The sequence below is a fragment of the Gavia stellata genome, chromosome 12 (assembly GCF_030936135.1).
Source record: "Gavia stellata isolate bGavSte3 chromosome 12, bGavSte3.hap2, whole genome shotgun sequence".
Classification (NCBI taxonomy): Eukaryota; Metazoa; Chordata; class Aves; order Gaviiformes; family Gaviidae; genus Gavia; species Gavia stellata.
The window spans coordinates 8,089,426-8,110,831 of NC_082605.1; the positions used below are offsets into that span (position 1 = coordinate 8,089,426).

General features: G+C 50.2%; 1 protein-coding gene and 1 long non-coding RNA gene across 2 annotated transcripts; one reads left to right on the forward strand and one right to left on the reverse strand.

Annotated features, from left to right (window-relative positions):
* The first annotated feature begins 766 nt into the window (after window positions 1-766).
* TNNC1 (troponin C1, slow skeletal and cardiac type) lies at window positions 767-7,493 on the forward strand. Its single transcript, XM_009815592.2, has 6 exons — window positions 767-919; window positions 4,853-4,883; window positions 5,214-5,360; window positions 6,302-6,416; window positions 6,525-6,661; window positions 7,318-7,493. The coding sequence occupies exons 1-6, from the start codon at window positions 896-898 to the stop codon at window positions 7,347-7,349; spliced, it is 486 nt and encodes a 161-aa protein (XP_009813894.1). The 5' UTR covers window positions 767-895; the 3' UTR covers window positions 7,350-7,493.
* A 6,393-nt stretch (window positions 7,494-13,886) lies between these two features.
* LOC104260023 (uncharacterized) lies at window positions 13,887-16,636 on the reverse strand. Its single transcript, XR_009484252.1, has 4 exons — window positions 16,585-16,636; window positions 16,274-16,318; window positions 15,393-15,457; window positions 13,887-14,119 (listed from the first exon to the last, which is right to left on the reverse strand). It is a non-coding gene; the product is annotated as an uncharacterized LOC104260023 (long non-coding RNA).
* Between the last annotated feature and the right edge of the window lie 4,770 nt (window positions 16,637-21,406).

Genomic DNA, 21,406 nt, shown 5'->3' on the forward strand with positions numbered 1-21,406 from the left:
GTTTTGCTCTCCACCGTGGTGGGGTAATTCCACAGTAAATCCAGGAGAGTGGATTTTCCCATTTGCAGCGGGCACAGGTCAGCTGGCTGGTTGGGTGAAGTGAGTCCCGGTTTCCCGAAGGACTGGGAATTATCCCTGAGACCAAGCACAGCTGACAGCCACCCCCCGTTTTGCAGCCCCAGCCAAATGCAGAAAACGGAGGCAAAGCTCCATCTACCTCCACGCTTCTCCCCGCCGTGGCCTTGGTGCCCGCATGCACACGGCATCGGCTCCTCCGAGGGCATCAGCATCGGCTCCTCCGAGGGCATCAGCCCCGGCTGCATGTCCCCCAGCAGCACGTCCCCCCATGGGCTTGAGGACAGCCGGCAGAGGGGACAGGGAGGCCCCAGCACCCCGTTCCCACTGCCCCCGGGTGACATTTGGGGATATTTTTGGAGGCATGCCTTTCCTGTATTACCCAATTTAATTAGGCACGGTGTAATCTTTCTAATGCAGCTTCCAGGGGGGGAAACACAGGAGGTGGAGGTGACACGGTGGCATATGTCCAGTCAGGACAGCCAAATACCGCAATATATCAGCAAGGGTCCTGCTGAAACGCGGCTGAAAAGGCTCACTCATTCCCACATCAAAGTCACGAGGAAACCTCCAGCTGCCCCGAAGCGGGGCTGGGGCTGGCCCCGGACATGCGAGCCTCAGGCTGGGCAGTGTCCCCATCCCAAGGCACGCAGACGAAGCATTCCTACGGGGATGGGACGGGGATAGGCGTGTGGGGCTGCCAGTGGGCTGGTCACGTCCCCCGGGGCGGGCAGCCCCCTATATCAGCTGGGCTCGCGGGGGCAGCGCCGGCAGAGTGTGACCCTGACGTCCCCCAGTCCCTCGCCCACCCTCTCCAGCCATGGATGACATTTATAAGGCAGCGGTAAGTGCCTTGCTTTGGGGCGGTGGTTTGGGGGGATTTTAAAGGGGTTTTGGGTGTTTTATAGTAGATTCCTCATAGCTGTGATGGAATTAATTCAACGGAGAAATGAAATCAGAAATAATTATAGGGTGCATCTTTTAGTCAACATCTTCATCCAGGACACAGACCTTTCCCACTGATGGCTCTGAAGGTTTCACACTCCTCTTGTAAGCATGAAACTCTCAACTGGGCTGCTGAATTGTGTACAGTTATTCCCCTGGATCCCCGCCGTGAGACAGAGAGATGGCCCGTGGGTGAAGTTATAAATCTCAACAAAATATTGAAAGTATAAGAGGTGCTGGTTTGGTGCTGGTGTTGCTGGTTTTAGCTCAGACAAAGCAGAGCAGCGTTTCTCACAAAATGAACGTTATTTGTATGGGTTAAACCTCACCCTCTTCTTTCTGGTGTTTTTTGAGTCCACCATTGCTACATTTCCCCCTTCCTTAGCTGAATATTTTTCTGGTAGATTTAAAAAAACCCTCAGCTTTTGTAAGTTATTTCCAAACATCCTCCTCTACTTCGCTGCTCTTGATATCTGTGTTGCAGAAATCCAGAATGTGAGCTATGCTCTCCCGGAACGCAGAGCATCCTAACGGCTATTTTAACTTACACAGCTGCATGCTGTGCTCACTGTGTAAACCCAAACTATTTGGTCTGTAATAAGGACACTGCATTATTTTGTAACGTAGACAGACAGCGATACGCGAGTAGAATAAGGATGAAAATAGATTCTGGATTCTGTGGATTGCTACTGTGTCTCTTCCATAACTGGAGTTAAAATAAAGAGCTTTTTGGTGATTTTTTTTTAAAAACATATAGTTGATCAGGTTTGATTTTAACCAAGGGCACAAAAAATACATCATACAAGTCCTAGCTTAATTCCAAGGTTTTTAGAGGGAAGAAAGATAGTGCTTGATACGTAATTGAAGAAAAAAACCAGAATGCTCACACCTCTCCTGTCCTTTGGTCAGCCCTGAACCTCATGAAATGGAACCCCTTAGCGATCCCAATGGTGTGAAAAGGCTCAGGAAAGGCTGTACAGAGCGCCGAGTCCCCCAACCAACACAAAAAGGGAGAAAAATGTGACCTGTAAAATCAAAGCAAATCCAGGCCTCTCTAATTAAGCTTTTTAATTAAATATGTTCTCTGCTACTGAAGGCACAGGTCCTCTCCTTACTGTTTAGGGACCTCATGCCTGTAATTAGGGAGAAAGGCTGAAGTGCTTTGCAAGCCGGCGATGCCCACAGCCAAAAGGGTCTGTCTGTCAGCTGGGGCAGCGCGCTCGCAGCACGGGGGGAGAGCCCCAAAAAGAGAGGGTTCCCCACCTGCAAGTTCCAGCCTCTCTCCAAATCTCTGCCCAAGAAATGGGCAAAAATCCACAGGTGAAGGTCATCCCTAGCCGAAGCCTGTGGGCTTTAGCGGATGTGGACCACGGAGGATTTTAGCTGAAAAAGGAACTGCAGCAATAGAGAACAACCCAAAAATTCGTACCTCAGATACCAAAAACTTACCCCAAACACAGAGCCCTGGACCAGGGCAATGGGCCATGCAGAAGACCCAGTGGACTCCCGTACGGATTTTGCTGCTGGTTTGAAGGTGCGGGCACGGTGGTAAATGTGGGGCTTGAGTCCTGGGCGTGAATTGCCAACACCCTTACAGAGGCAAAACAAGTCCAAGCCAGGCACAGCTGAGACAAACAGCTTTTTTGTGGATCTGTTCCCCAAGATTTTAACTGTAAGAAAATATTTACCTGGGAAAAAAAAAAATCAAGAACTTCAACTTCCCCTGTCTGACTTCAGATGGAAACATGGGATGAAGAAGAGAGCTGATAGAAGCAAAATACAGCAGATTTGGCGTTACCACGGCTGCTGCAGTGCTGTGAGCTTAGTGCTTGCCTTCCCACACCGCAGCCGGAGAAACCTGTCCCTGCAGTGATGCGGAGGGAAAAAAGGAATAAAGCCGTGAACAGCACCCGTGTCTAGAGGGCACTATAAACAGCTCAAGAGACATCTCTGTAATAAATGTGTCACTCTATAGTTACAATGCATTTAATTTACATACAGCATAGCTCCACATCTATCGCTGCAGTAGTCAAGGAAGCTTCAAAAGTGAGTATTTTTGTATTTGCTACATGCTGATGGCATACATTAGTATTACATTTATGCCAAATTACCTACGTGCAGCCAGAGAACCCAATGGATTTTCACCTTGCCCACTCATGCCTAGATAAGGGTGTGCAAACACAAAGCTATTTTGGGAACATTTTTAGGCTAAGAACAGTGCCAGGGACAAGTGTCCAGATAAAGGGCTGCAAGGATAAATACCAAAGCCTGGGAACAATTGAGGAGCATTTCTTTATCTCCAGCACCTCTCTCACCAGAGCTTATAAATAGCGAATGCACTAAGAGGCTCAGGTTACTCTAACGGCAGGACAGTGGCTGTGGACGTCGGCCGAGGGAGCGTTACGGCTGCCCTCACTGTGCCCAAACAATAGCTGCAAAGGGCCGGCAGCTGCCTGCCTTCAGCAGTACTGGGGCCACAGTGGGCTTGGGTTTCCTCCTGCAATGGCAATCCTGCCACCATCCTTAACGCTTTCCGACTTGAGAGTCTTCACCTCCTGGGGAGGGGGATAAGTCTCTCCGCCCGCTTCCCGCAGACTCTGTCCCGCTAAGAAAAAGCACTTTCCCTGCCTCTCGCTGCAAGCGGAAAGGATTTCCAGCTGGCTTTTGCAAAACCACTACTCTTTGGGGCAAAAGCATCAGCCTTCCCTCAAAGACAGGGTGCCACAATCCTGGGTTGTGGGGTTCTGCCCTGACGGGGCGGGGATGGGCATTGAGGACTACTCACACGGAGCATGGAGACAGTAGTAAGGAGACATTAGTGAGGTCAGCCACCCTCTGCATGGGCCAGAGGTAGTCCTGGCAGGGGTCATGTCGGGCTGACGCCGGAGAGGCTGCTGACCAGCCTGGGAGGGAAAAGTCAGCATTTTAATGCATGCTACTGAAGGGGCAGTTGGACACAGTGGTGGGGTCAGCAATTTTAGATAAGCAGTACCTGCAGGCAGGAATGAAGCCAAAGAGAGAAACGCACTTAAAGAGGCATGACACAGAGCTGATGGAGTCCTCTTTGCTCTCCTCATTGATTATTTGCATTAATTCACACTAACTAATAAGCTCCTGCTGATTGTCTGCAGGGAATGAATTAGGGGAGGGCTTGGGAACAATCTGCCAGCCCAGTTTGGCTAATGCCTAATGGCTCCACGGGCCATTGCTTCGGGGAGATACCCAAAACAGGCTAAAGGGAACAGCAGCTCCCTTCAGAGGCAGGAACCTTTATAGTAAACACTGACTTGAATGGAAGTAGACCAGCTCTTAATGTTCTGGGTAGTGCAGACAGTTTCCTGACTCTAGGGCTGAAAAACAACTACCGGGGATGGTCTTGTCCACCTCTCCCTCCCCAGGGACCTCACCAGCACGTCCCACCTCTGACCTGGCCTCAGCCCACGCACGAGCAGCTCTCAGCGGTGCAGCCGTCCTGCTGTGAAGCCTCCCAGCAACAAGAAATTATCCCCAAATGGTTGACAGAGACAAACGCTTTTCCCAGTGGGTCTTCCCTGCTTGTGCAAAGGCTAATTCTGATAGATGCTGCCACTCTAGAGAAATGACACTCACTTCAAAGGAGTTGGGAATAATTTTTTTTAAGGGGAAGAATCTCTTAGACTACAAAAAGTTGTGGTGTCAAAACCCCGCTGGTTGTATAGCCCATAGTCCATGAGGGTGACTGTTGTAAGGCTTGGTTGACCTTTGTGAAGGCTGTTGAACAAGTAACATTACCTTTGAACCATTAATGATGCTGAGGAAGAAAAATGACTTGGTCTCTGTGTTTTCCTTATAGGTTGAGCAGCTGACAGAAGAGCAAAAAAATGGTAGGTGCATCTTTAACCTGACACTGCAGCCCAAAGAGGAACTCCCCAGCCGGCAGCCCGGCCTGCCCCAGCGATTACACCCCAGAAAATGCGGTCTTTCTAGCAGCTGGCCAAAGCAGGGCACAACCCAGGGATTTTGATTCACCCTTTCAAGCGAGGCGGTTCCTGTGGATACGTCCGGTTGTCCTCGCCGTGCCGTGCCTGGGCAGTGCTGGGGTGCACGTGCAGGGGAGGCTGTGCCAGGGGCAAGCCCTCTGCCCTAGGGCTGCTCACATGTGGGGTCGAGGCATGGGGCAAAACCCCCCCATCTCCTCTCCCCTCTCTCCCCAGAGTTCAAGGCTGCCTTTGACATCTTCGTGCTGGGGGCAGAGGACGGCTGCATCAGCACCAAGGAGCTGGGGAAGGTGATGCGGATGCTGGGGCAGAACCCCACCCCTGAGGAGCTGCAGGAGATGATAGACGAGGTGGATGAGGATGGTGAGAGATTTTGGTTTCTTCCACTCCCCCAAGCACCACCCCCATGCCACAGGCACGGGCGGCATGGTGCAGGTTGGGAGCGCTCAGCGTCTGCACAGCGCTGGCAGGATCCATGCTGGGGACAGCCGCAGAACTGCAGGGAGCAATCTGCAGCACCGTCATTTTGAAGGACACTAAACACCCACCAAACTTCAGCATGGTTCCTTTAGAAAATTTCCAGGCAAAGAGAAACTATAAAAATTATTATTTCTATAATGATCAGGCTGCTTGAACTGATTTTGGGGGCTACTCTGAATTTGCAGAGATCCATTTAAAAACAAAATACAGGCTGAATGTAGCAACTGCCATTTCAGAAATGCCACAATTACAGGATTCTGTCATCGGGAAAGTCTTTCACTGCTCCAGTGTACACACATACACACAAGTAACTGTCAATATTGATTAAATCAGTGTACCGATGATCACACGTAACAAAATCCACTGTGAGCAAGTTGGGCAGAAATACCATATCAAGTAAGTGGAAAATAAAAAAAGTAGTTAAAAATCAGGCAAAGAATGAAAATACCTGTGTCATTGAAAAAAACAGTACTGTACTGCTGGTGCAAAAACGCACTGTATGAATACCTACCTTCTGGAGCTTTTATTATTAACACCTAGATGACATGGACAGGTATCTCCACAGCAGGAATTTCCATTCATCAGTGCTTCCAGTAGGACTTTCGGTTCATTTTGCCTTGGCAAAATGACTGCAAAAAGTAAAGATTTGGTGATGAAGTCAGTTCACGGCCTCAGTCACGCCAGCATCCTGAAAGCTGCCTCTTGCTGCAGGGCGGCTCTCCTGAGTTTTGCTCCTTGGTTACTAGAGGGAAGTCTGATCTCTCGCTTGGCCTTGCCTGTCCACCCACCGTAGCGCTGTCTGATGGTTTTTGTTCTGCCTGCAGGCAGCGGCACCGTAGACTTCGATGAATTCCTCGTTATGATGGTCCGGTGTATGAAAGATGACAGCAAAGGAAAAACTGAAGAGGAACTCTCAGATCTCTTCAGGATGTTTGATAAGTAAGGGCGGCGACCGCAGCACGGTGGGGTGGTGGGAGCGGTGCAGCTGCCTCAACTCGCCCTCCCCGGCATATTGGTCCGCTTCTGAGATCTTCCACTCTTGCACAGAAATGCCGATGGCTACATCGACCTCGAGGAGCTGAAGATCATGCTGCAGGCGACGGGAGAGACCATCACCGAGGACGACATAGAAGAACTGATGAAAGATGGGGATAAAAACAATGATGGCAGGATTGACTATGACGGTACGAGTCTTTCTTGTGTGCACTTTGGTTGAGTGTCTTCCTTGTCCTCCCCTTGAGCATCCCCCGGGCAAGTCCCATGGTCTCGGTTGCCTTCAGGGACGGTTGTGAGCTTGTGCAGGCAGTGCTGGGCAATACGCCTGATCACAGCTGGTGTTTGCACAGGGATGGGGGGTTTCTTATGCTTGTAAAATGGTAGCAAGGGCCTGGGGCTGCCCTAACCCTCCCCAGGCTGTGAAAGCCAGCCTGCACTGAAGCAAACCTGCCTTTCCCCAGAGACCTGCCTGTCCCCTCCTGCCTCCTAAACACAAGCACCAGCTCCAAAAGGCTGTATCTTTGAACGCGATGCTGCCAAAACGACCCCCAGGCCATTTCCGAGCTGAGCTGGTGGCCGTGTCCCTCCCCAGGCGCTCACCTCCAGCATTTTGGTGGCAGCCAAGGGTGACGCTGGGCTCCGGTGACATTTCCAGTGGGAGTCACGAGGAGTCCTCGCCAACGGCCAGAGGAGCGGTAGCCATCCGCCCCCCCGGCCTCTTCTGCTTTGGGGGGATGGAAAAGGGAACAGGGCCAGGGAAAGCTGCCAAAAGCACACTTGGCAGCTGCGAGAGCACTTTGGTCCCACCTCACACCCCTTGTCTCCTATGTCTTCCCCTTGGCAGAGTTCCTGGAGTTTATGAAGGGAGTTGAATAAACCTGAGGCCAGATGACAGCCCAAATCTCCTAAGCCCCTCCAGCTCCGCATCTCATCTCCTCGGCTAAGTACCCTGGCTACCGGCATGAAGACTGAGCGCTGAGAAGGGTGGCCGCTGGGAAAATAAAACATGTTAATACCGAGTGCCTCAGATGGTCAATTCCTCGGAGGTTTAGTGAGAGCTTCACCCCAGTTGCGTACTCGTGACTAATGGGGCTGCTCCTCAGGGCCACGCTGAGCGGCCATGAGCCGCATCTGGGAAGGTGACACCACAGCTGGAGCTTTAAGCCTCCAAGGAGGTATTTTGCTGCCAGCCCGGTGGCAAAGCCCGGCCCACGGGGCCATGGGTGCTCGGTTGGGAGCTGCTATGTTGCATCTCCTTGCCCCTGCCGTGGTTAGTGGGCTCAGGGGCCGGCACCGGTGCCTGCTGGTTTAACTGGAGCATTGGCAGCATTTTAGCGACAGAATGTGAATTAACAACCACTTATGCCATCGCTGAAATCCCCCGGTGAGGGACAGTCGCTCTCCTCCCCGCTCTCGCCCTGGCTGTCCTGAAGGGACACCCCTTCCTCCTCCCTGCCACCCTGATGGACACTCTGCAGCGCATGCAGAAAGACGACCTCAATTTTCTTTGGAAACGTGAATAAAAGCCATTCCTAAGCTGGACTGGGTGCCTCCTTCCCGTCTCCCCCAGCCTGACGGGAGGCAGGTGGTGGCAGCCCCATGGCACCTCATGCTCCTCTGGCAGCCCTGGGTGGGAGCCTTGCTGCAATAACTGAAACACCTCATTTTCCTGCAGAAATCACATCCATTTGGGCCACAGGGGCCCTGAGCAAGGCACAACCCCACTTTGGGTCTCAGCCTGCAGGCGTAGGGTGAGAGCAGGGCTGAGGAGGATGAGCCGTGCTGTCCCTGGGGGCCCCGGGTGCCATCTTCTCTCATCCCAAGGAAGCGTGGCATTCCTGCAGCATTAGCAGCTCCTCCTGCACATAGCTGCCTCCTCCCATCAAATTACAGCCCCAACACAGCTCACGCATTGCGGTCATGTTGCTAAAATCAAACATTTACCCAAGCAAAATAAACATTGGCAGGGCAAGGCGCGAGACTGCGCCGGTGCAAGCCCCGGCGATGCTGCCCTCCACCCCGGGCAAGCGTGCCACCATGCCAGCACCCGCCTGCCCACTGCACCGTCCTTCTGCCTTTCCTCCCCAAACCAGCTTTTTTTGCTCCCCATGGAAATAACACCCTGAGCAGCTCTATTCGATGTGACACACGCTCCCATTTGTAGCAATAATGACATACCATCATTCAGACCAAACCGGCTTGAGGTGAAAACAGGCATGAGAGGGGTTGTCAGTTGTTCGGAAGGACATGGCTGTGTCTTTCCTCCGGACAAGGAGCACCAAACGTTTTGCCCAACCAGGGCTGGTAACAGCAGAGAAACTGAGGAAATGAGCCCCTGTCAGCTGGAGCACCTCATTTTCCTTAAAACACAGGGTATTTTGGGAACACCTCTAAGGCAAACATCTGGAAGACCCGCTCAGAGGGGTCTTCCCAAGGGCCCCAAGCCCTTGATGCCATAGCTCCTGCTGATTCAGCAGAACTGCAGGTGCCCCAGAAGCCAACAGACACAGAAACGTCTTGGGTAGAACAACCCTGTGACAGGAAATGCTCCTGAGTGTTACCATCTGCTGTTTCCAATGAACCCGTAGCCTAGAGATCAAAAATAATCATTTTGCACCTCACCAGTGTAGCAGCAGCAGTCATTTCCCACTAAGACCTGCTTCTGAGGACACAGCTGAAATGTTTTACCCCAGGCCTGGACACCTCCACAGAGGTGCAAACACCCGGACTTCGGCCACGAGCCAAGGGGACGTCAGCTCTCCCCACAGCCACGGCCAACCCACAGCCACGCTCTCGTATCAAACCTCAGCAGGCATCACCGACAGCCCCGTTATCTTCCTCTGTCCCAACCAGATCCCAACACCCAATGAGGACATCCCCAAGACATTCACCACTGCTTACTGATAGGCTTTGGCTCCCTAAGGAGTGAACAAGAGAAAAAAATACGGAAATTTCCCAGCTTAAACCACTCCCCCTTCAAGCTTGGTGGCTTGGGGGGAGGCCCAGACTCTTGCTGTGACCCCAGGGAAAATGATGGCTGCGAAGAGCCACCCGGCCACGTGTCACAGCTCTCCCCCCTTGGTTCCATGGCACAGGCAGCAGCAAGCCCCAGCCTCGCTGTCTACCCCTTCTTTTCTGAGAGCAAAACAGGGAAGGCAGTGGCTGGGAAGAAAGAGGACCGAGGTCTTGTAGCAGCTGAAACTTGCCCCTAGAAGAGCTGACACACTGGGGACTATTTGGACTTTTTTAGTCCCTAGACCAGAGGTGCCAGCAGGTCATTGCACTCTGCATGAAGTCAGAAAAACTGCTGCAAGACTTATTTGTCTTAACACATGACTGTCCTCCAAGAGTAAGACAGCAAATGCCACGGGGTGGGGCGCTGGGGGTGGATTTCACTGTTGGCTGAAACATGGGAACAACTGCATTAGGAATGTAATGCAACTTGGCAGGCCAGCGAGTGGGTTAGACGGCTGAAAAACCAGTAACAGGCTCAGCCTGGTTGAAGCCTCCAGAGAGGGGATGTGCCTGAAGATGTGCTAATGATGAATGAAAACCACCCAGGGGAGTCCACGTAGGTGCAGCTCCCAACAAATCTGCAGTTCTCCCTGCCTGTGTAGCAAAGCTTTGGTGCCAGAAGTCTTTAAGGAACACAACACATATCCACAAGCACTGCTTAAAAAAAATTATGAAAAAAGTCATTGAAACATCCACCCATTTTTTTAATCAGGCAAAAAGCCATTCACCACTCTATAAATCAGTCCCCAGATCCGAGTGCTCTTCACCCCCCAACTGAGACAGGAGCTGTGCTGGCAGGTGACGGCAGCCCATGCCACCGGACGCAGCCACAGTTCTCAGGCCATTTGCTCTCCTTGCTTTCACTGGCAGTAGATTTAACTGCTGCCCTAGTTTGCAGCTTTTCCAGCATATTCGAGGCCTCTCTTCAGCCCTTAGTAAAACTTTGCTGTAGGAACTAAGTGACTGCAGGAAGATCCGAGGACATTTTGTACTCACGCCCCTAGAAAAACCCCTACAGCTCGCCCACAGTCATGCATCTGCCACCAGGGCAGCAGCAGTATAACGTGAGCTAAAATACGTCAGATAAACAACATTTCACCACAGCAAAGCCCCTGTTGTGTAAACACCTGCAACAGCCTTGAAACTTGTGCAAAGCAGAACTCATGTTATGTTTACTGCTTTTTGCTTTAACACACTACTGGAAGGCAGTAAAGGGGGACAGAGCACCATGCAGCCAACCCCACTTTTCATTTTCACAGTGAACATCAACATCCCCAGTGAATACTCTGCCACATCTGAGCGTTTCCCAGTGCTTTGATTTCTCCTCCCAGTTCCGTGCTCTTGGTTTTCAGTGCGATTGCTCACCTTTGCCAAATGAGCTGATTCAGTATTCGGTTACGTGCCCTTTGCTCCCTTTTTTTTTTTTTTTAATCAAAGGGAAAAAAGGAGCCAAACTGGAACTTGATACCGAGTCCTCTTAATTGCAAAGGGGAGGAATCATCTGCAGAGAGTATGGCGTACAGCAGCAGCAAGCACAAAATGTAGAGCAGTAGCTGAGCAGAGAGACGCTCTCAAGCTCACTGGCTTCCTGTGGGATACCAAGGACTTAATCACAAGAGTTTTGAAGTTTTTAGATGTCAAAGATGACAGAGCTCTGCATAAGGGGAATAGTTTCAAGTGGGCCACAGCTGCCAGTTCCATCTCCTGGGCTCTGTGTATGTAATCCTCCCAAAAAGGATCTTCAGCCTCACTCGACCAACAGAAATCAAAACACAGAACTTAGACAAGGCAAGCGAAAGAGGATGAAGACCCACCCTGAGGCCATGTCAGCACAGACTCCCCTCCGCAGCCTTCCCTTCTGGGCTGGGGCAACCTCTACCACAAGGAGGGAAGTTGTGGACTGAGCTGTCATGGGGTTAGGAAACGCAATAGGTGATCATCCGATGTGCGGGCAGCGTCCTGCGGGACCACCATGTGTGCAGGGAGCAGACAACAACAAACCTGACACCGAGCTGCTGTGGAAGCTCACAAAATTCCTGTCCCTTGCTACACAATGATGCCTGGATTAAGGTTACGTTCCTCCGTGCTGCATTTTGTCACGCAGCCGCTATTTTGGTCAGAAAGTCATCAAGCCCTTATTTGGGAAGCCGTCCCACTGAAGGGCAGTGTGAAGGGCAGCAAGATGAAAAGGCTGCTGCTGAAGGCAGGCCTGGGAGAGCTGCCTGGAGCCACAGGAAGCCCACATCTTCCTCTCCGTTTCTCGTTAACATGCCAACATCCTTTTCTCAGCCTGACTCTTGCCTCTCTCTCTTCCCTCAAACCACATCCTGAGGGTGAGCTCTCTCACAACACAAGCACTCTGGGGAAGACACCAAGACGTTTTAGAGATTAAATCGCCCTTCTTAGCTAGAAAAGCCTTAGTGCTAGAGATTTCAAATGCAGAACTTAAAACAGGTTGGAGATCTGCAGACACACAGGTGAAGGTGCAGCAAAGTCCTCTATTCAGAGGCTTTTTCTTTCACTCTTGTCACAATACACATCTGCTCCAGACTGACCTTCACTTACACAGCTGGACCAGCCACTCTGTCTCCTCTGACACCAGCAGCAACCCAAGGGGACATCTCCCCACGCTAGGTCTCTCTGCAAGATGTGCACGCTAACCTGAACCACAGCTATGCAATCTTGCGTTTGCAGACAAACTGGCTCAAGCAGGGATGGCACCAGCCACACAGCTTGAGACCTCCGATACCCACAGGCACTTGGGTACCACTGAGGCCGGTGGGACTTAAGCACTTGTGGATCTGTCTCTGGGTGACTAATCACTTGCAAAAAAAACCCCCAAAACCTCTCCAGGGAGGATTACCACCACCAGGAACCTCTCGCTTGTTGACCTCCTGCCTTTCCTGAGGGCAGCAGGGACCAGACAACTTTTGTCTTGACTATTTAGCGGACTCTAGCTGGTGGTACGAACCCTGCAACTCTACACTTGCTCGAGCACAGCACCCCTCCTGACCACCATGCTGATCTTGCACAGCAGTTAAGTCCTTTTGGCTGACAAATGTCAACCTCCACAACAGTCCAAGAGATGCACACAGCAGGAATCAGACAGCTGGGGGTTGCAGACTTCCCTTAGACTTTAAAAGCCTTCAACTCCTGAGTTTTAAGTTAGCAAATCTCTTTATAATGCTTCATTTAGGGCTGGGTGGTATTTTTCATCAGTCAAAACCAATTACAAAATGGGAATTGGAAAAAGACTTGTGAATTCAAGACATAAAGAATTCAAAATACTTACCCTGCTTCAAAATAATATTGCATTTTGGTAATTGGCTAAACTATTTTAAAAAATAATCCATTACATTAATAGGATGTTTCATTTGAGTATTTTTTTTTAACCCAGCAGGTGTTTTGCTCCTATACTGCTTAGTCACAAGATACTTGCAAACTTCCAGCCCTCCTGTCGATTTGTGGATTTACACCACCAGGTGGACAAGCATTGGAATTGCAATTTCAGGAACAGTTCATTGTATTTTAACAGGTGGCTCATTTCAGTAATGAAAAAGCACCTCTTGAACTAGCTTTGCTGGCTGGTGGGACCTGGGGAGTGAAGTCCTCTCCTGATCTACAGAAGGACAGCAGTACCAAAAGCCTGTCACAACACCTCTTGGGCTTTTGACTGTTACTCCCCTGATCTCACCAGTGAGTACATTTCATCAGGTAGGTACTTCTTTTGTTACTGGAATGAAAGATCTCCACTAAAATACAGTAACTACAAAAAATATGGATATTTTATACAGTCCTATAACCTTAAATGTTCCCATGGTAGCTCCATTACCACTTCAATACTTTCAAGTATTTCAGAATACAAACCACACCAACTCTAACACTAATTGCTATGATCTGTAACACCAAAGCTAGTACTCAGTATTCCCATTTTTCAGGATTTCCATAGCTGTAACTACCTTACCTGGACAGTAAAGCAGCAGACACGTAACAGCCCCTGGAAATCTCATCTTGCTGTAACAGCACTCGGAACTATCATAAAAATTGGGATATGTGAGAACTCTGAACATGCATTCCAATATAAAAAAAAATTACAGTAAATAAATTTACTGTATTGAATACTGTCACGTAAGAGTCCAGGCAAGAACTGCCTTCAATTTATACAAAAAGAAACAAGTTGTTTCTTGTTTAAATTTTAGAGCTTCACTCAATAACCATTTCACAACTTAAAAACACACTTTGAACTACTCGATGCTCATGACCTGTACCAACAATTACAGTAGAACAGCACTGAGGAGGGAGCAGCTGTTTTACTTTGTGCGTGTGGAGGCTGACAATTTTAACAAAAAACCTCTCCACAGCTCCGGCGGCATCTAAAATACAACTCAAACAAGACACTTAAAGGGTTCTCCTCTAATTTGGGAGGTGAAAAAACTTTGTTATGTCCAATTTTATTTTTACAAAAATGCTGTAACACACATGCCAATAGGAAAACTGGTTCTTTGTCTTAAACCACATCAGTCCTTTTTCTGCTGAGCAGCCTGCTTCGCATTGTTGGCCTGCATCTTCTTCAGCCCCTTTTTGTTGTGTTTCTTTGCAAATCTCATGTTCCTCAGAAACTTGGGATCAACCTATAAAAATAAGGAAAAAATAAGCCATGTTGTAGAAGGGACATACATAAAACATGTATCTCTCCAGATTGTTCCAATTATTCCCAAATGCTGGCTGTGATTAATTCAGATTTTTTTTCCTCATTTATTATATCAACAAAATTATTTTAGCCATCCTTTAAGTAGCTATTTTCCTTAATTCCCATGAACAAATAAACAAAACAACCCCAAACCACAGCAATAAACATACAGAAAGAATAGGACAAGTTGAGTAAAGCTGTAAACAAGACAAATTTCATTTCCATGTCATAATACATTCTGGATCTCAAGTACCACCAACCAACCTTGGCAGATGAGCACATACACACGTAATCCTTGGGCAAAGCCCAATGACATTTCCTCAGGTCTTTCCTTTTTACATTAAAGGAAAAAAATTACAGCACAGAGAAGAGCTGCTCCCCGTTTTTTGTCAGCTAATGACTGTCGAATGCATCCTGTCATGGTTAGGACCAATTCTCAGAACTATCAGCTACTGTCCCACTGAAAAACATTAGCTATTTTACTGTAAAGAGCATTTTAACTGTCACACATGAGCATTGGGATTTTGTCATCTTAACTCATGTGCACTTGGTGCAAGGAGACAGACTCAGAGACTTCCGGACTATCTGGAGGAGGCGGCAGGACTGAACCCTCAGTGAGCTAAGTAGAAGACAAGCTTTTATGTCACATCCAAAAAGCCGACAGTCACATCTATAAAGCAAACAGAATCACAACCGTCCCCAAAGCCAAATCATCCTGTTTTCACTTTCAAGTGTGGAAAAAAGATCCTGTTATATCACTTGTCTAAGCTCAGAAAAAGCAAAATGCTGTCATTTTCATATGTATTGTCCAGAAATGCCAATTCCTCTCCTCTTCCGAGTGAAATTCTCTGGATTAATACAGATAATAAAATAATATTGAAGGGAACAGAGAAGTAGGAGACAGAGCAGAACTCAAAAGGGAGAACTATCCAACTGACATGTGTTTGTTTCACTGGAAGCAGGAGTTAATGACACCCACCTGAGCAGGAGGTTTTATAGATATACAAGGGTGGATTTTACATGGGTTAAAAATATCAAAGCTGCATGTAAGGCAAGCGAAAGATAAAACGGAAACCCACAGCGGTTCTGACCATCTGAAACACAAGCCCCTGTCTGCAAAAAATATGTCAGTCAAAATAATACAAGCACTAGATTTTTTTAACGGTTAAGTCTCAATGGCTTAAGAGCCCGGGAATATTAATAGAAATACTCACCCCTTTGAGAGATTCGTATCTATGGGATCTGGGTTTCTTGATGCCGTTTCTGTGCCACTTACGGGCTATGTGGAAGACCAGAAAACAATGTAAATTACCATTTCTGCCATTATTAAATAGCTGCATTAGCTTTCCTTTAGGTTCAGCTCACCCTATCAAAATGATATGGAATAGAAATTTTCTAACCCTTACTACCCAGACTAAACACAAATTAAGAAAGCATCTCTATCCTCATCCCTCTGCACACTGGGCTCTTAGCACCACGAGTTTCTAATCCAAGGACTTCAGGTTCCTCATTAACTAACAACGTAGCAACAGCAACACCACTAGCACAATAAAAGGTCTCAGTCACTAAGAAGTTCAAGCACGCATGTTTAGTGTTAAAGGGCACCACTGTTCGCTGTGCAAGACCAAGCAGAACCTACCCGTGAACTCTGCTAACTTACAGCATTGATGAAAAAACCCCAAACAAAAACTATTTCATCACTGTGGTCATCTTTGAATGGCAAAGTATCACAGGCTGAACACCATTCAGTAACGTGCTTAGTTCAAACGTAAGAAACCTGGGGTTTTTCTGGTTACGTATTCTTTTTATGTCGAGCCCAAACAAGCCCTGACTTTAGCACAGCTCTTTTCAGTAATCACAACATTCCACCTCCGCGCACCACTCCCGTCTTCCCTGGTGAGCTTGTCTTGCTGCAAAACAAAGGGAAGGCTGGGCTGCCGTAGCTGAGCAGGTCGAAGCAATCAGCTAAAACCTCTCTGCGAGGTGCCGCCCTGGGCCGCCTCAAGCGGCACCAGCCCCCCCCCCCGCCCCGGAGCCGCAAGCCACCCAAGCCCCGCACCGGCCCCGCGGCGGCGGGACGGCGAGCCCGGCTTACACTGGTTGTGCGTGGTGTGGTTCTTGGACTTGGCCATGGTCGCACCTGCGGGACAAAGAGACACCGCTCAGTCGGGGAGGGCTGGCGAGGCACGCCCCGGCTCCCGCCCCCCAGGCCTCCTCGACCGGCCGCAGTACCGACTCCGAGCCGCCGGCCTCCCGCCCCTCTCCCGCGACCCCGGCCCACGACAACCCCAGGCTCAGCCTCGCCCCCTCCCAGCCCGGTGGGGTCGGCCCGGGCTCGACCCAGGGAACCGCCCGCCGCCAGCCCCGGAGCGCGGATGGAGCCGGATTGCGCGGAGCGGCACTCACCGCCGCCGCCGGGCCGGAAGAGAAGGGCGCACCGCGGGGGCTGCTGGGAAATGGGGCACCGGACCGGAACCCCGCGCCGCTCCGGTGCGCAACAGGCGCCGCCAGCGGGGAGGTTCCGCCCGGCAGCCTCCCCCCTCCCCGTTCGCCTTCCCGCACCGCCGGCCTGTGCCGCTCCCCGCACGGGCCCCGGCGGCTGCAGCCTCCGGCCCCGCGCGCGGGGAGGGACTCACATCATCAGCGCCCCGCAGCACCCGGGCCCCAGCGACGTGGCAGACCCCGGTCCCTTAGCGACACGGTTCCCCCCAACAACACTGTCCGCCCGCCAACACGGCCCCCCCGCCAACACGGCCCCCCCCCACCAACATGGCCCCCCCACCAACACGGCCTCTCCCCGGCCCCGCGGCGCGGGCGAGTGGCGCTGCCGCCCGAGGCCACCATTGCGCTTGGCGGCACTCCCTGATGGCCGGAGGCGAGGGGCCGCAGCCCATGCCCGGCTGAGTTCGGGCGCGATTTAGCTGCACGCTCAGCTGTGCGTGGCACACTCGGGCACTAAAGCCACACACAGGGTATTTTCTTCACAGCAGATTGATTAAACGCTGTTCATTTTCATTCGTGCGGAAGACAGGCCCTTGCAGGAAGGCCGCAAATGGCTCTGTTCGTTTCAAACCCTGACAACGAGCAGCTTTGGCGGTACCAGTTCGATGGCCCCTCAACACTCCTGTCTGCGGCTGTTCTCAGCGTGGTACCGGCGGTTCCTGCTGTGTCCGACTGTGCCCGGCCACGCCGCCTGCGAGTTTAAAGTCTCACTCCTGAAAAGTGTACAGGCCGAGACTTAGATACTTCAGTGTCTGAAAGAGACTGAAATGGTGGCTAAGACGGGCAAATGAAGCTGTGTCTATCCACAGTGCAGCTGCTTTGCAAAAGCGCCAACCAAGCCAGAGCACCACGGCCATTTTCCTTCGATGCCAGCGAGACCAGGGGTTGCCGGCATGGGCAGCCCGGCAGGAGGGGAGTGAATCCGGCTGCCAACGGCTGAGGGTTGGAATTCAGTCTCACGGTAGCTCCTGCTACCTCAAACGCAGGAAGATCTGTGATACGGCTGTCAGGGAGCCCCAGCGCTGGCTGCGCCGCGGCGGATGGCCGGCTGTGGGGCTGCCAGCGGTGACGCCGTGGGGAGACATGGGTGGTTATGGATTGAGGCATCTCCCATGGGGAAGTGTGAAAGGAGAAAGGGGAACCAGAGGCCAAGCTTGCCCAAGCAGGTTGGGTTGTAGCTGTGTACGAACTGCAGTGTTTTGGTCCGGGACTGCTGTACTTTCAACCGGGAGCTGTTGAAAAACGAGATAAAAAGGCCCAGCCCTTTCTGCATTGTGGTAGAATGGAAAAATACTGCCATCTTTTTCACAGAATCACAGAATCACTGACGTTGGAAAAGACCTGTAAGATCATCAAGTCCAACCATCAACTAACACCACCATTCCCATTAAACCATGTCTCGCAATGCCTCGTCCAGACGTTCCTTGAACACCTCCAGTGATGGTGACTCCACCACTTCCCTGGGCAGCCTCTTCCAGTGTCATTGCCTTTAAGATGAGAGGCACGAGTGAATTACCTAAAATAACCCGGATTGGAAAAAAATACCCAGAGACCAAAGCCCCTGGACCAGTGCATAGGAGAGAGAAACAGACTTTTTTTTCAGTGACTGATTGCTTGCAGAGCAATTAGCTACTCTGCTTCAAGTTTGGATATCTGCGAACAAGCTCATCCTGTTACAAAAATGGGGAAAAATAAATTATCCTTGATAGACGTATAATGCTGATTAAACTGAAATGAAAATAGTCAGGAAAAAATAAAGCTAATGCAATTTAATTTCAGTATTTCTCTTATTTCCAGCAAGACCTAAGTTGCAAAATGTATTTGGCTTAATTTTTTTTTTCATTCTGGGCAGCTGTTACCAGCAAATAGTGTAAAAATAAATGAAAATAGCAATATTCTTTTACTGATATTTTGCAGCTGAAATATGAGGTTCTCTATGAAATCCCCACTCAATACACAAGCTTCTGACTTTTTAAGCTCTGGTTTTTTAAAAATTCTTTCCACTGTAGTGAGCTGCCGTCTTAAAATATTCGGACATCACTGTGGCCAGCTAATCACAGCTAACAGCAGAGAGAAAGCCTGACTTCCTGATAACCCAAAGAGCCGAGCTCAGTGGAAGATAAAACTGAATCCCAGAGGCATGTTTGCCTCCACTGCATTGCAGAAGACAGAAAGGAGTATGTTGCTAGGTCCCCTTATCTTGGCCATTAGATTATGAAAACTCTTGATCTTTTTCACTCATTTCTGAGCCTTCTTTCATAGGAAGAAACAGAGGGGTTTATTTTATGGTTTCAGCTATCAAGTTCTTTCAGTATCTCGCTGCGATTATTGCTGTCGGAGCTCCCCAGGAGTCTTTCACAGCTGCTGCTGAGGCCACGTGAGACAAGCAGTCAGACGGGTGGGGATTGGAGAAGCTGTGCTTAATGCCCAGGTGATATGCAAGACCTGTAAGCCAAACTATTAAAATAAAACTGTGGAAGTGCATTCTGTTTACAGGGCAGTTTATAAACCATTGCAAACCAATGCAGAGTATCAGGTAAAAAGGATGAGCCACGGCAGGATCAAGACCCCTTGAATTTCTCCTGTGCTCTGATAAGCTGCAATGTCTCTAATTATGGTATTACTGATAACGATTGGCCAGTTCAACACCTTCAATCATACTTTTAGTGATTACAGACTTAATTAGTGCATGTTAGCCCAAGTGTCATCTATTAAAGGGGCTGTGCTCATTAAATAGGATGGTAATTACTCCAGCTGCAAAACAATTATGGAAAAATCATAGGTTAAAATAAAAATCTCACAGCGCCTTTGACAACTGTGTTATCTCAGTCAACGTCCTTGCATCACACGCATTTATGCCGATTGATCTCTGTTAGGTTTGTCACAGCTTTCATGCTGATGCCACATTTCAGCAGACTCTTCTAATCTTGCCTCCTCCCTCCTTGTGAGCTGACATTTGGACTTGGGGTAATGAATTACTGTAACTCAGTAATGTCAGTGACTCAGAGATGCTCGGCGCCCAGGCCAAGTACTCAGCAGGTATAAATCAGAAAAACATCACTAGTTTCTGGGGAACCACTCGATCCACCCCAAACGGGATATGGGCAGGGTTTTGTTGACATCTGATGCAGTATTTTGGAGGTGTTCTGATATTGTATATTCTGATACATACATTTAAGGAAGATGTTACGTGTGAGAAAACTCTCCCAACAAGTTTCAGGGCTCAGGCAGCTGCCACAGCCCATGCTGAAAGGTGAACGAAGCACGGGGTGCCCGGGGCACTTCCCTTGGGCACTGCTTGCTCCTGGGCCAATAATGTCTGGGGACTGTTGCTCCAGTGCATTTCTTCTGAGGATAACTTGGGGAAGCCACTTGGGAGGTCTTTGTCAGCAGCTGGGAGCACAAGTGGCCTGCTGCCATTCCCATGGGACTGGGAAACAGCTGTGGGACCGCGCATTCTTCCTTGCTCTGTATCACTGCTCACCCAGTGCAGCACCAGCCCTGCCAAGGTGTGCTGTTGTACCCGCAGTTACAGTAACTGCCTCGATTCATGGTAATACCAAAGAACACCTCCTTGTTGAGTGAGAAAATAAGGCTGCCTTCACCTCTGCACGGTGCTTTCTGAAACAGGAGTGTTTGCAGGGCTGTCGGGCATCCAGTGCGGTGCCGACGCCAGAGCTGAGCCAGGCTGAGTTTTACAAGAAGGACTCAAACTGCAGTTGAGGCTGATCATTTCCCAAGACATTGGGAAATTTCCTCCCCAGGAAAAAAGAGGCAGGGCTGTGTTCATGTAGGATGCTGGACACAGCGTGACAGCGTAGCTTGCCAGTGCCCCAGTATGCAGACAGCCTCTGCTACGTGGTGTTCTGCACGCCGCACAAAATCAGTGCTAACTGTTTCAGGTGTTGATTAGAAGAGGCTCAGCTGACTTTGCTTGACATGAACTATGGGGCGCCCCTAAAAGCTGCTCCCTCTAGGAGAGGTATCGGGCAGCAGGGAGAGCGCAGCAATGCTTTTGGCTGTCCCAACTGGCTCATGAAGAAGGTCCCCACCCCAGGGCACCCCAGGCACTTGCCACCCATCACCCTTCCCGCCTCGCTCTCCGCAGGCACCATGGAAGCGGAGCTGCAGTGTGCAGGTTGCACCTGTGTCAGGGAGAGCATCTTGTGGGGTACGGGCACCTTCATCGTCCTCCTTTCTCCCAGTGAGCGGAGGCAGGGCTGAGCCACCTGGGAGGTCCCTGAGAGGTCCCTGCATTGGTGGGATGTGGTGGCTTTTGGGCAGTTTTAGGGCTGTCCCCAGCTCGTGGGCAAACAGGGTTTGCCTGGGCTGTAAGCCCGGGCTAGAGATGCTGGAGAGGAGTGGGGACGATGGACAGTCCCCAGGGACAAATGGCCAATACACCTCTGGAGAAGCCACCTGGAAAAGCAGGGACACCAGGACGTGGAGGCACTAGAGGGAGCCTGAGCATAACAGATCCTGCTCTGGCCTCCAAGTGGGAGCACTGGTCCCAGCCAGGGAGAAGGGACATCTCCAGAGAATAACAGCAAGACACACAGCAGTTTCCCTCTTGACCTGGCATCCTACCTGGCTGTGGCTTTTTTGCCCCGACATCTGTTATAATTTTCTTAAAGACATGAAGAAATACTGTTTCACTTATAGAAAGTGCCAGTCTGTGTGTGTGTGGGGGGGGATGGGACGGACGGACAGACGGACAGCTGGCTCT